The sequence below is a fragment of the Callithrix jacchus genome, chromosome 14 (assembly GCF_049354715.1).
Source record: "Callithrix jacchus isolate 240 chromosome 14, calJac240_pri, whole genome shotgun sequence".
NCBI lineage: Eukaryota > Metazoa > Chordata > Mammalia > Primates > Cebidae > Callithrix > Callithrix jacchus.
In genome coordinates this window covers 6,662,485-6,677,388 of record NC_133515.1, presented here as the reverse complement: position 1 = coordinate 6,677,388, position 14,904 = coordinate 6,662,485, and the positions used below count along the sequence as shown (strand labels likewise).

The 14,904-nt window shown below is 43.5% G+C and overlaps 1 protein-coding gene across 4 annotated transcripts in view; it reads left to right on the top strand.

The window, feature by feature from the left end:
- Positions 1-1,617: 1,617 nt before the first annotated feature.
- LMAN2L (lectin, mannose binding 2 like) overlaps positions 1,618-14,904 on the top strand; it is a 34,812-nt gene continuing 21,525 nt past the window's right edge. For 2 of the 4 annotated variants that reach the window (XM_002757384.5, XM_008980078.4), the window contains exons 1-4: positions 1,618-1,828; positions 3,325-3,443; positions 7,147-7,264; positions 8,064-8,146. In XM_002757384.5, coding sequence (XP_002757430.3) covers positions 1,642-1,828; positions 3,325-3,443; positions 7,147-7,264; positions 8,064-8,146 — 507 coding nt within the window. In that variant the 5' untranslated portion in view covers positions 1,618-1,641. The remainder of the gene's footprint in view (positions 1,829-3,324; positions 3,444-7,146; positions 7,265-8,063; positions 8,147-14,904) is intronic. The other 2 variants (XM_078348682.1, XM_078348683.1) reach the window with 1 other exon arrangement.

Below are 14,904 nucleotides of genomic sequence, written 5' to 3'. Positions count from 1 at the left end.
CTGTAAAGTAGGCTCATAATCATGTTTATCTTATTAAATATATTCATGCTCAGGAAAACAAGAGAGTGTTAACTTTGGTTAAGTCTATTGGGAAGACATAAACACAGATCGGTCAATTGCTCTACAAGAGATGTGCATGGAGCACTTTGAGAGCTCACACAGGAGAATATATCCTGCCTGAGGGGTTCTGGAAGGACCTCCAGAAGGAAGTGGACAGCAAAAAAAAGAGAAAAGGGAAGCTGGAGCATAAAGATGGAGGAAGGAGGTCATGGGCAATAAGGCCAGGGCCAGATGGCAGGGGGCTTTGTGCACCAAGTTGAGGGGCTTGAATCTCCTCCCTACCGGTGACCATGAACCATCAAAGGCTTGGTTAATAAGAATGATGATGATGAAATAGCGCTTATGGCTGGTTGTGGTGGCTCACACCTCTAATCTCAGCACCTTGCGAGGCTGAGGAGGAAGGATTGCTGGAGTCCAGAAGTTTGAGGCAAGCCTGGGCAACTTAGTGAGACACCCCACACACACCACTGCTACAAAAAATAAAAAATCAGCTAGGTGTGGTGGCACACATCTGTAGTCCCAGCTACTTGAGAGGCTGAAGTGGGAAGATCCCTTGAGCCCAGAAGGTTGAGGCTGTGGTCATGCCACTGCACTCCAGCCTGGGCAACAGAGACAGACCCTGTCTCAAAAACAAAAACAAAAAACCCATACACATACACACAAAGAAAGAAAAAAGGAAGAAATACTGCTTACTACATGCCAGGCGCTGTTCTAAGAGGTTTACCAATGTTGATTCATTTAACCCTGACACTCACCATGGTTAGATGGTTTTGATCACTTTAGTGGCTACGTGGAGACCAGTCTGGACACGTTGTTGTGGTGCCGGATAAAGATGAAGGGACGTCCCTGAAGTCCTAGTTACTCAGGAGGTTGAGGTAGGAGGATCGCTTTAGCCGCGATTGTGCTCCTGCACTCCAGCCTGGGCGACAGAACAAGACCTTGTCTCATACAAACAAAACAAAACAAAACAAAAGAAAAAGGGAAAAAAGGAGGTGATGGCTTTGAGAATGAGTTAATTTGTGTGCTTTCAATTTTTACATCTGTAGGTTGCTTGATGGCCCAGACTATCACGGCAAACGAGTCATTTGCATTTGAAGAGAATGTCTTCTGCTGTTCTTAGGTAGAGTTTCTGTATCATCAGGTCAAGTTAGTTGATAGGGCTGTTCAACTCTTTTATAAATTTGATAATTTTTCAGCTATTTTACGAATTTGTCTATTTCTCCTTTCACTGCTTTATTTTCCAAATTGATTCAGAGAGCTGCAGCCAGGAGCCTACTATGGCAGAGAGGATAAACGTTGTTTGGGACCAGAAGACGCGCAGAAAACAAAATAGAAATAAACTACGTATCCCAGCAAGCCTAGTGGCACTCAGGGCAAATGCAAATAAGAGTCTGGGCATTGAGCCACGCCCCTTTTTTGGGTTGGCAAGGCAACTGATACCCAAGCCAGCCAATCGATGATATGTTCGCTTGCGGGGGCGGGGACTTGACGAGAGCCAGTAGGACACGGAGCAGGGGGTTCTTCGGGCCAATGGGTTGGATGACGGGGCGGGCTTTTGATGAAGGGTCGGCGGTGGGAAAGATGGCGGCGACTCTGGGACCCCTTGGGTGGTGGCGGCAGTGGCGGCGATGTTTGTCGGCTCGGGATGGGTCCAGGATATTGCTCCTTCTTCTTTTGTTAGGGTCTGGGCAGGGGCCACAGCAAGTCGGGGCGGGTCAAACGTTCGAGTACTTGAAACGGGAGCACTCGCTGTCGAAACCCTACCAGGGTGAGGCGCCCAGGGTGAGGTGGTCGTGCAGGGGGAGGGCTTCGGGACCTGATTTAACGGGTAGAGGCCGGGGCAGCGAAGGGCTTCGTGGCCCGGAGGAAACTGCTGGCGGCAGTGGGGCCCACGGGGATTCCCTCTGCGTATGGGAGCCACAGGTCTGAAAGGCGGGAGTTAATAGGTATGCTCACCAGGCTCTGGAAGTTTCCAGCAGGTAAAGGCAGAGCTCTCGGGTGCCACTAGTGCTAGGCCTGGAGTTAGACAGGAGGAATTTGGGAAGGGGAGAGGATTGAGAGTGGTGAAAAGCGATTGAGGACAGCTAACAATGAGCCAGTCTCCAGATGGACCTGTGGATGTGCTAGAAATAAAGCAAGAGGAAGAACTGGGGTAGAACTTGAACTGAATGAGAAGAAAGATGATAAAATTATGTTGCTAGGTATAACCACCTTTTCTTCTCCTGCCTGTTGAAAGAGGCTAGAGTTCACAGAACTCTAAGCACAGCTTATCGGCCAGAAAATGGATACAGTTAGCTACAAAACAATGATAAACCAGTGCAGATGGCTTAACTAACACAAGTCTTTCCCTAATGAGGCATAGGTAGTGGGACAGAAAACAATTCAAAATGCAAGAGTATATGCTACTACTAAGAGTAATCATTTATTCACTTAGATACATGGAGTGCCTCTGTGCTGATCTCTTTGCTAATACTATGGGTTATGCAGACACAAAGTTTTCACCCTTTAAGGAGTTTATAATTGAAAGTACAGGGAGTAGCTTCACACTTTAAGGATTGTTTAAAGAAAAAATGTGATTAAGCCCTAGAATCTTCTTTTTAAAAGAATGAAAATTCTGTTTATTTTTATTTATATATATTTTTGGAGACGGTGTCTTGTTCCATTGTCTAGGCTGGAGTGCAGTGGCACAATCATGGCTCATGCAGTTTCAACCTCCTGGGCTCAAGCAATCCTCCCACCTCAGCCTGCTGAGTAGCTAGGACTATAGACACAGACTACCACACCTGGCTAATTTTTATTTTTATTTTTGTAAAGACGGGGTCTTTCTATGTTGCCCAGACTGGTCTCAAACTGCTGGCCTCAGGATGCCCTCCCTCCTTGGCATCTCAAAGTGTGGGGATTACAGGGGTAAGCCACTGTACCTGGCCTGTCAAACTCCTTTTGATGTAACCCAGGAAAATTTTTTTCTTTTACGACACTAAAGTTTACTCACATATAACATGGGAAGAATGGATGTGAGCTGTGGTTACTGTAGCATGGACAAAGTGATAGGTCTTACGTGCTTTGGGGTCCTCACCTGATAAAGACCTTGTGAAAGTTGTAGAGATGGTAAGGATTTAAGATTCATGAGTGGCATAAGATGGGAGATTGAGTGAAATGAAAGGGGAAAAAAGATGATGGCTCAGTTTTCAGAGGCTCTGTGATAGCTGCTTTCTGAATGGGTTAGTGTTGAAGAGTATGAACTTATCTACTTCCTTCCTGTAGGTGTGGGCACAGGCAGTTCCTCACTGTGGAATCTGATGGGCAATGCCATGGTGATGACCCAGTATATCCGCCTTACCCCAGATATGCAAAGTAAACAGGGTGCCTTGTGGAACCGGGTGGTAAGAATCTTTCTCCCTCCTGTGTTGGTGACCCAGAAAGGCCTAGAAGTTTCAGCAGTGGCATACTGATTTAATTTTACTGTTTATCCCCCCAGTATTCTGTCTTCTTTGGATATCAAGGATCTTTATTTTTGAGATTATTCTGACCTTCATAATAAATAAATCAGGTATTTAGGAAAATGCTCTCTACTGCCTTAATTATAGCACATCACTTTTTTTTTTCCTGACATGTCTAATTCCTGATTGATTCAATAGTACTGCTTCTTAGGGTTTAATAATAACTTAACTCCCACTTAACTACTTTGTAAGAAGACTGCAAGAAGACCAGAGTGCAGTGGCATAGTTATAGTTCACTACAGCCTTAAACTCCTGGGCTCAAGGGATCTTCCTGCCTCAGCCTCCTGAGTAGCTGACACTACAGATATGTGCCACTGCACCTGGCTAATTTTTAAAATATTTTTGTAGAGATGGGGTCTTGTTATGTTGCCCAGGCTGGTCTCAAACTCTTGGCCTCAAACAGCCCTCCTGCCTTGGCCTCCCAAAGCTCTGGGATTATAGGTGTGAGCCACCATGCCTGGTTAAGGGTGCTCTTTTAAAGATCCCAGACCTTATCCCAGTATCCCCACCTTGTTATTTCAATTTGAAGAATCAAGATATAAAATTTTATTTTCATGTGAAAGCCACTCTGAGCTTTTGGTCATTTTATTTGTCCTCTGGACCTTTTCTAGCTGCATTGTCTTCCTTGAGGTATGGCGGCAAGAAGTGAATGCAGTATTCCTGGTGTGGCTGCACTGTGATTTTGTACAAGTGTAAGATGATGCTTTCTTTTCTGTTTCCAGGGCTCATTCTACATCTTTTACAACCAGTTTACTTTTGGGCATGACTTTGACATCCTTTGATACTTTCTCTGGAGCTCTCCTAAACTAAGAACTTACTTTTACATGGCTTTTCTTGTTAGTTGTAGATAATGAGAAAAGATAATGATTTCTTTTTCCTCTCAGAAAAGAGAATGATTTCTTTTTCCTCTTCAGGAGGGCAAGAGAAATTTCTACATCAGTCATCTGTACAAACTGGCCCCTTAACCTAGATCATAGTGCTGAGCTCATTTTTGGACAGAGTACAGAGCATTGTGTTCTGGTAGGAGAGATAAAGGACAGTTGAAAGACTGGGGTTGTTGGTCCAGCTCTGTCCCAGTCCTCCGGTGAGCCCTAGGCAGATTATTTAACCTCTTACTTTTCCTTTTCTCCATCTGATAAAGGAGCTTCAGAATACCTGTTTTACTTGCCCACAGTGTTGTTGTAAGGATAAAATAAGACAATAGACATGAAAAAGCTGTGGCAAGTTAAAATGGTTACAGAAATATGTGTTATGTTATTACACGTCTATAAGTTTGTTGATGGGGCTCTTGTGGGTTACTGAATGATTATGTTCAAGGCCTGATACTCTGCTGCTGTCTTGCTGGCTCTCTGTCTCTACATAACTTTTAGCAGCAGTGCTCGTATGGCATCTGGTTCTTCCTTTTTCAGATTTCTGATACCTGTGTTCTCTGTTATCTGGCTGTCACCATGGCTATGGGCTTGTTTCTGAGTTAATAGGTTGCATTTGGGCCGGGCGCGGTGGCTCAAGCCTGTAATCCCAGCACTTTGGGAGGCCGAGGCGGGTGGATCACGAGGCGGGAGGTCAAGAGATTGAGACCATCCTGGTCAACATGGTGAAACCCCGTCTCTACTCAAAATACAAAAAATTAGCTGGGCATGGTGGTGCGCGCCTGTAATCCCAGCTACTCGGGAGGCTGAGGCAGGAGAATTGCCTGGACCCAGGAGGCGGAGGTTGCGGTGAGCCAAGATCGCACCATTGCACTCCAGCCTGGGTAATAAGAGCGAAACTCCGTCTCAAAAAAAAAAAAAAAAAAAAAAATAGGTTGCATTTGTTTGAGCAGTGGTTCTCAAATTCGGCTATCTATTGGAATCGATGCCTGGATTCACCCCCCGAGATTCTGATCTAATTGGAACAGGGTGCAGCTTGGCCATTGGTGTTTTTTAAAACTCATTAGGTACATCCATTGTGTGGCAGAATTTCAGAACCACTATTAGAGACATGGCCCTGAACAAAACATTTTGCTATAGGAGGCCAAGAATCAGTGACAGACATCTCTTGGCTCACTGAGAGCTTTTGTGACTCCCCTCTTCCTGGGGGCATAATACCTACCTACTGGCAGCTTTCTGCCCCACTGAATTTCACTCTTTCTCTGAAACCTTTTTTTTTTTGAGACAGGGTCTTACCACTCTGTCACCTAGGCTGGAGTGCAGTGGCACTATCACAGCTCACTGCAGCCTGGACCTCCCAGGCTCAAGTGATCCTCCCACCTTAGTCTCTCAAAGTGCTTGAATTACAGGTGTGAGCTACTGTGCCTGGCCTTTCTCTGAAATCTTAATGAAATAGCAGAGAGATCAGAATCCAGAGTGACAAGACAGAGACTGGCTCATCAGAGTAGGAAAACCTATTGGATATTTCAGGACCACTTGCTAAATGCACGAGTACCCAACCCCCTTTCATTTTGACTACATACTTCTAATATGAACACTTGAAAAATACCCCAGAAATAAAAAAATGAAAACTGAAAATGATCTTACAATATGTTGCCCAGAGCATTCTATTTGGAGAGCCTTTGGCTGAACTCAGTTGGTCTGTCTGTTCTTCCTTCACTTCTTTCTTCACAGTAGACTTTTAAATTTATTATTTTTATTATTTGAGACAGAGTCTTGCTCCGTCGCCAGGCTGGAGTGCAGTGGCACGATCTTGGCTCACTGCAACCTCCGCCTCCCGGGTTCGAGCAATTCCCCTGCCTCAGCCTCCCGAGTGGCTGGGACTACAGGTGTGAGCCACCACGCCCGGCTAGTTTTTTGTATTTTAGTAGAGATGGGATTTCACCATGTTGGCCAGGATGGTCTCAATCTCCTGACCTTCTCTTCACAGTAGACTTTTAACCAGAAGCCTCCCTAAATGAAGTACCCACTCTGATTTTTTCTTGAAACTGTTCAACTATTTAAAACATTTAACCATCCACTTGCATCCTTCTCCAGGTGCATTTATGCTTCTTGGCCATGGACGGGAGGGTTTGAGGGGCTGTACCTTGCTCTTGTGAGAATTCTGGCTTACCCCTCAGCTTGGCAGAGGGCCAGATCTAGCTAATTAGAGTTGTTTGTAGTGTCTGCTAATTATTCCTAGAAGCCTTTGCATAATACCTTAGCTTTTCTTATTCTATTATAATAAATTAGGCTTTGACCTTTCTTTAAATCCAGCTTTTCAGAGTCTTTCTGTCTGAGGGGTGATCTTGAGTTGTAAATGAGTATGAATTCAGCTATCTCTACTCTAAAAGCCGAGCTACTGTGCTGGGTGGATGTAGGGTCACAGGAGAGGAGTGTGGTATACTCTTGTCTTTTCCAGCTTTGGAGTTCTGTCCTGTTTCTATTGGGAAATATTGATGATAATGGGGAGGTTTATTCATTTTCATATTAATCTCTAAACAGTTTAATCCATTTAATTTTATGAATGAACACATAGCAAGTCTTAGATTTAGGTTTTAACCTTTAGCCTTGTGTTACCTGCATTTGTGTTTTCCAAGTCTGTAGATTGCTGGTATGGTCTTGAGGGGTTTTGCATTTCATGCTTCTCATTAATTCCAATGTCTTTCTCACTTTAGCCATGTTTCCTGAGAGACTGGGAGTTGCAAGTGCATTTCAAAATTCATGGACAAGGAAAGAAGAATCTGCATGGGGATGGCTTGGCAATCTGGTACACAAAGGATCGAATGCAGCCAGGTATTGGGACCCTGTGTTACTCTTTTGTAGATGTGACAGCCTGCTTTTTCATGTGCCCTCTTTTTGAAAAGGTTCCTTCCCCACAGTGCCAGCTGTTTTCCGTCTCTTTTAATGTACATGGATGAACACTAGCCTATCTAGTCTCTAGAATGGGGTCTGAGTCCTTATAAGCAGCTGAATTTGACTCATTCTGGGAGAGTTGCCTACTTGTTAGTTCCTTCTGAGTCTCCTTGTGAAACTAACTGGCCTGTTGGCTGGATGAAAGCACAGGCTCTCCTGAACATGACTGGGTGAGCTGATTTCTTCCAAGCATTTACAGTGAATGATCTCAGCACTGCTGAGTCAAGAGAAGAGTTATCTATTTTTCTTGTTGTATAGGAGCTATTTCTCCACATAGATGGCAGGCTTAACCTGATTTGACCTGATCTCTTGGAACAAGAAGTAGAACTAGGGAATTTAGTTTTCTCTTGGGGGCATAGGCTTTACCAAGTGTTTGTAAAGCAGAATACTGTAGGGGCACCTTAGCAACCAGTTTGGATCAGGAAGCTGCCTGAGTGCTAAATAAGGTTGCAGTGGCCTTCTCTCTTTCCCTTGCCTCTAACAACCTACAAATACAGATATTTATGGGCACTTGTTACAGGCCATGAACTTTGCTGGGTACTTTTACATGTGTTTTCTCATCTAAAGAGAGGCTTGGGAGTCATTTGAATTTTACTTTTTCCTCCATCATAGTGATATATTATTCCTTTATCAACCCTTAGCTTTATTTCATTGTTCATCATCTCTTCTCTCTCTCTAGGGCCTGTGTTTGGAAACATGGACAAATTTGTGGGGCTGGGAGTATTTGTAGACACCTACCCCAATGAGGAGAAACAGCAAGAGGTAATGGCAAGTGTCAGAGCCTAGATCAGCTGCACTGACATCACAGTTCTTTGCCTTGGAATGTTGTGCAAGAGGGAACAAAGCGGAATGAAAGTGAGGGGTTCTTCATCTATTGAACTTCAAAAGCTAATGTCCTTGTCACTGTTTTTTTCTAGCGAGAACTGTTTATGAGTGCACAGTCCTTTCGGAATAGCTGTCTCGAACAGGGGCTTTTTCTTTAGTGTTAATCATGTTCTCTCTTGTGCCTGTTAGATAGCTGCTGAAATTGAGCGTGTTTGGTTGATTGGTGATTTTGCTGCTAGACTAGCACCAGAGCAAGCCAAATATATGTAACTCAGCTTCCCCTGACTTTTAATCCATTAGTGCTGTGTTCTCTTCTGCAACTTACACATGCTTTTCAGCATCTTTTCTTTTTCCTCTTCTCAGACCTAAAGAACAGTTCTCCTCACCTATAGAAAAAGCTATAGATGGCTGGGCGTGGTGGCTCATGCCTGTAATCCCAGCACTTTGGGAGGCGGAGGCAGGTGGATTACCTGAGGTTAGCAGTTCGAGACCAGCTTTGCCAACATGGTGAAACCCTATCTCTACTAAATATATAAGAATTAGCCAGACATGATGGTGGGCGCCTGTAATCCCAGCTACTTGGGAGGCTGAGACAGGAGAATCGCTTGAACCTGGGCGGCGGAGGTTGCAGTGAGCCAAGATCATGACATTGCACTCCAGCCTGGCAGCAGAGTGAGACTCTGTCTCAAAAGAAAAGGCTATAATTAGAAGGAAATTGATGAAAGCCCAGCATTTTGTTGGAACCTAATATCTAGCGGTTGGGAGGCCTTTTTGTTACCTGACCCTAAGGGTTTTTTAGTGCTTATATTGACAGTGGGTTTATACTTTCTCTGTGTCCTATGGCACTGCCATCAGATGGTAGGAAATTATGATAGGTTGTTGCTGGGTATCCTGTAGCTAAGTAATACCTAGCGAGGAAGGCAGGATTAGAAATAGAGGCAAAGGTCACTTTATTTTTTTCCCCAAAGGTTTATTATGAAAAATTTCAAACTTAAAAAACATTAGAAGGCCGGGCATGGTGGCTCACACCTGTAATCCAAGCACTTTGGGAGACCGAGGTGTGTGGATCACTTGAGGTTAGGAGTTAGAGACCAGTCTGGCCAACATTGTGAAACCCTGTCTCTACTAAAAATACAAAAATTAGCCGGGTGTGGTGGCACATGCCTGTAATGCCAGCTACTTGGGAGGGTCAGGCGGAGGTTGCAGTGAGCTGATATCACACCACTGCACTCCAGCCTGAGCGACACAGGAAGATGGTCACCAAAACAAGCAACAAAAAAAATTACAATAGAGGAATGATCACTGTATTTGTGATGCTCAGATCCAATAGTTAACATTTCTCACAAAGCTCACTTTAGAGGAGGTGGAACGTGAGACCTGAGTTAGGAGAATAACCTTTTGTTGTGGATCAGTTACAGTTGCTTCTCTGTGTTCCTTCTGGGCTGTTCTTCATTCCACATACATTAACCACTTTCTAGGTGCCAGGCCCTGGGAATTAGTGAGCATGATAACATGGTCCTTGTACTCAGTAGCACTGAGAATGCCAATGGGGAACTCTGGGGCACTATGGGAGGGCATAGCAGGAGCTTCTGACCTGAAGTGGGACGGTGGTGGTGATGATGGTGGTGGGGAAGGCTTCTTCCAGGAAGTGTCGTTAGGTTGAGGTCTGCAGAGTGAGGAACCAGTGTTCCATGCCGAGGGAAAAGCATGTGTGAGATCCTAAGGTTTAGAGAGGGGATGATGAGTGTGTGGAAATAAAGTAGAATCAGAGACAGAAGAGGCTAGGATGAAAAGCATGGCCAGTAGTCTTGTCATGTTGCACAGTTCCTGGGGCTGCTGTTCACCTTGTATTCTATGGTGTTAACACGGTAACCTTGGCATGTTAGCAAGCCCCTGAGACTGAGCAGTGTCTGCTTGGGTGGTTGGTGGTTGGACTGTTTAGATCAGAGCCACAGCAGGCTGAATGTATGTGACTCATGCTCACCATACACCACGTGGGGCCAAGTTCTGAAGGATTGTTTCTGATGAGGAGTCTGGACTTGATTCTGAAGGGTCAGGTGCATTAAAGAATTTCACTGAGGAGAGGATCATGACTGGATTTGTAGTCATGCTGAGGAAAAAGTGGTAGTTAGAAATGCATCTGAATAAGAGTTGTAAGCTTTAGGACTTGACAAGAGTTTTAAACTTGTCTCTCTGAATCTTCCAGAAACAAATTGTTCAAACTCTGTTAGCTTCCATTTCACCATCAGATAGTAGTAATTCTGACTTGGGAAAGTAGAAATTCTGATTTGGGTTTATTTTGTAAAAATTTTGTAGACGTTAATTAAAAAAAATTATTTTAGATGGTAAAGATCGAGACATCTTTTCTAGCTAGCTATTGTGATTCTCACTTCTAGTATACATTGTAATTCCCAGGACAACTTTTTTTTTTGAAATCTAGAGATGGGGTTTCACCATGTTGGCCAGGCTGGTCTTGAACTCCTGACCTTGTGATCCACCCATCTCAGCCTCCCAATTGCCTGCTGGGATTATAGGCGTGAGCCACTGTGCCTGGCCTCCCGGACAACTTTTAAAAATATTGACATCCAGTCCCAACCCCAGACATTCTGATTTAGTTCGTCTGAAGTGCAGTATAGGCAGCCTTACTTTTTTAAAGCTCTCCAGGGGATTCACATATATAGCTGAGGTTGAGAATCCCCCTGGACTAACATGGGTTCCTTGTTTCCTTATAAACCTAAATTTAAGGCCGGGTGCAGTGGCTCATGCCTATATAATCCTAGCATTTTGGAAGGTGGAGGCGGGTGGATCACAAGGTCAGGAGTTCAAGACCAGCCTGGCCAACACAGTGAAACCCCGTCTCTGCTGAAAATACAAAAATTAGCCAGGCGTGGTGGCGGGTACCTGTAGGCCCAGCTACTCTGGGGGCTGAAGTGGGAGAATCGCCTGAACCTGGGAGACAGAGGTTGCAATGAGCCGAGACCATGCCATTGCACTCCAGCCTGGGTGACAGAGCGAGACTGTCAAAAAAAAAACCAAACAACAACAAAAACCTAAATTTAAAAAACTAATAGGGCTGGGCACAGTGACTCATGCCTGTAATCCTACCACTTTGAGAGGCTGAGGCAGGAGGATTGCTTGAGCCCAGGAGTTCAAGAACAGCCTAGGCAATATAGTGAAACCCTGCCTCTATTAAAAAAAAAAAACAAAAAACGAAAAGAAGAACTAATAAAATCAGTTCCTATTTATTAGATGGCTGCTGTATGCCAGGTACGTTGCAAATATTGTCTTAATACTTATGAAATCTCCTTATAGTCTGTATTTTTCCCATTTTACCAGTGAGTAAACAGAGGCTTAGAGAGGTTAAGTGTCTGGTTGAAGGAATAACCAATATAGAGTAAAGTGCAGGTCCACCAGATCCAGAAGCTAAGCTTTTATCTATTATGTTCTACAATCTTTCATCCATTTTTTTTTCTGTCAGGTTGACTTCTTTCTTGAGAATGGAGACATTTATTATTATTGTTTTGTTTTATTTATTTATTTTTTTGAGATCGGGTCTTGTTCTGTCTCCCAAGCTGGAGTGCAGTGGTGCAATCTCAGCTCACTGCAACCTCTGGGTTCAAGTGATTCTCCTGCCTCAGCCTCCGGAGTAGCTGGGATTACAGGCACATGCCACCACATCTGGCTAATTTTCGAATTTTTCGTAGAGACAGGGTTTCGCCACATTGGCCAGGCTAGTCTCAAACTCCTGACGTCAAGTAATCTGCCTTAGCCTCCCAAACTGCTAGGATTACAAACGTGAGCCACCGTGCCTGGCCTGTTAATATTGTGTTTATTTTTTTTATTTTTATTTTTTTGAGACAGAATTTCACTCTTGTTACCCAGGCTGGAGTGCAATGGTGTGATCTCAGCTCACCGCAACCTCCGCCTCCTGGGTTCAAGCAATTCTCCTGCCTCAGCCTCCCGAGAAACTGGGACTACAGGCGCGCGCCACCATGCCCAGCTAATTTTTATATTTTTAGTAGAGACAGGATTTCACCATGTTGACGAGGATGGTCTCGATCTCTTGACCTTGTGATCCACCTGCCTCGGCCTCCCAAAGTGCTGGGATTATAGGCATGAGCCACTGCACCCAACCCAATATTATGTTTATATGCTGTCCTATGCAATTTCAGTTCTTAGAGCTTTTATTTCATCCAGTGAGTATAGAAAGTATCTTCCTTTCTACATTTCAACACCCTAGAACTGTCTAAGAGGGTAAAATCAAATGTGTTTGTCAGTGGCATGGTCTGCTTCAGTATACATAAAGGTGCCAGGCATTGTTCTAAGCACTTTCACATATATTATTTACTTATCCTAACAACCTTTTAGGGTAGATGATATTATTATCTCTATTTTTGGATAAGAAACTGAAGTGCATATAGAAAGATTACAGAACTTATTAGTGTCACACACGTAGTGGGTCTGACTCCAGAGACTCCAGTCTGATTATTATTGCTTTATTATTTTGAGCTCATAAAAAGAGGGTGACAAATGCTGCACCTTTTGAGAACTTACGAATGACCATGGTATATGTGAGGAAGATGTCCTAGACAAAGAAGACAAGGAGCAGGCAGGAGGGTGTGTAGTACAATTCATGAAATTCCTCAAGATAGTGGTGAAAACGTTTTTCTGGTTTCTTGTTTCCTTGTCACCAGAGTCAACATGACCCTATCGCTCAACCTCTTAACACATTTGTTCATGAGGAAATATTGGGAAAATCATAGCACCCAGTAATGCATCTGAGAAGCGGGTGAGATAATTCAGTATATAATTAGAGTTTAGGCTTGGCACTCTGAAATCAGGAGGGATTATTCAAAGATACACATCTTCACTGTTCCCATCAGCAGTATAGCAATTGTAGTTTACATGGGTAAACTGAGAGCATCAGTATTGGGGAATACAAGGTATCACCCATGCCACAGGGAGGTTGCCAGATCATAAATAATTGTTAAAATAATAATTAAAGAAGAAATGGAAAATCTATATAGATCTATAACAAGTAAAGAGATTGAATTAGTAGTAAAAATGACCTAAAGAGAAAATGACTCATCAGGCTTAGATGGTTTGACTCGTGAATTTTACCAAACATATAAAGTAGAATTAATACCAATTTTTTTCAAACCTTATATAAAATATAAGAGGAGGGAACACTTAACTCATTCTGTGAAGCCAGTATTATCCTGATACCAAAGCCAGACAAAGACATCACAGAAGAACTATAGACTAGTATGTCTAATGAATACAGACAAAAAAATCCTTGGTAGAATACCAGTGAACTAGATCTAGCAGCAGATAAAAAGGATTTTATACCATGAACAAATAAGTGTTTGTATCCCAGGAATTCAAGTTTGGTTTTCTGTTTGTTTTTTCGAGATGAGATCTCACTCTATCACTCAGGCTCGAGTGCAGTAACATGATCACTGCTCATTGCAACCTTCACCTCCTAGGCTCAATCCTCCCACCTCAGCCTCCCTCCCAGTGGCTGGGACCACGGGCATGCACCACCACACCTAGCTAAATTTTGTATTTTTTGTAGACAGGGTTTCTCCATGTTGTCCAGACTGGTCTCAAACTTCTATGCTCAGGTGATTCGTCTGCCTTGGCCTCCGAAAATGCTGGGATACAGGCATGAGCCATCACACCCGGCCCCTCAATTGTGGTTTAACATCTGAAAATTAATATAATATACCATATTGATATACTAAAGGACAAAAAACATAAAATAATCTCAGTAGATAGAGAAAAAGTGACAAAATTTTATACCTCTTGATAATTAAAACATTCAACAAATTAAGAATAGAAGAGAATTTTCTTAACCTGATAAAGGGCATCTAAGAAAAACTCACAAGAAATGTGTGTGTGTTTGTATGTGTGTATGTGTATGCGTGTGTCACACACACATTTATTTTTTATTTTTATTTTTTTGAGACAGAGCCTTGCTCTGTTGCCTGGGCTGGATTGCAGCGGCACAATCTTGGCGCACTGCAACCTTTGCCTCCCGGGTTCAAGCAATTCTCCTGCCTCAGCCTCCCAAGTAGCTGAGATTACAGATGTGCACCACCACACCTGGCCAATTTTTATATTTTTAGTGGAGACGGGGTTTCACAATGTTGACCAGGCTAGTCTTGAACTTCTGACCTCAAGTGATCCACCCGCCTCAGCCTCCCAAATTGCTGGTATTACAGCATGTTGAGCCACTGTGCCCCACCTTTTTATTTTTTTGAGACAGTCTCACTCTCAATCAGGCTGGAGTGCAGTGGCATGATCTCTGCACACTACAACCTCCACCTCCTGGGTTCAAGCAATTTTCCTGCCTCAGCTTCCTGAGTAGCTGGGATTATAGGTGCCTGCCCATGCCTAGCTAATTTTTGTATTTTTAGTAGTAATGGGATTTTGCCATGTTGGCCAGACTGGTCTTGAACTCCTGACCTCAGGTGATCTGTCCATCTCGGCCTCCCAAAGTGTTGGGATTACAGGTGTGAGCCACCACGCTTGGCTAGAAAAACCCACAACTAACATATTTAATGGTAAAAAACTGAATTATTTCTTCTAAGATCAGGAATAAGACAAGGATATTCACTCTTACCACTTTGGTTTAACATTGTACTGGAGGATCTAGCCAGGGCAAGTAGACATGAAAATGAAATAAAAGACAT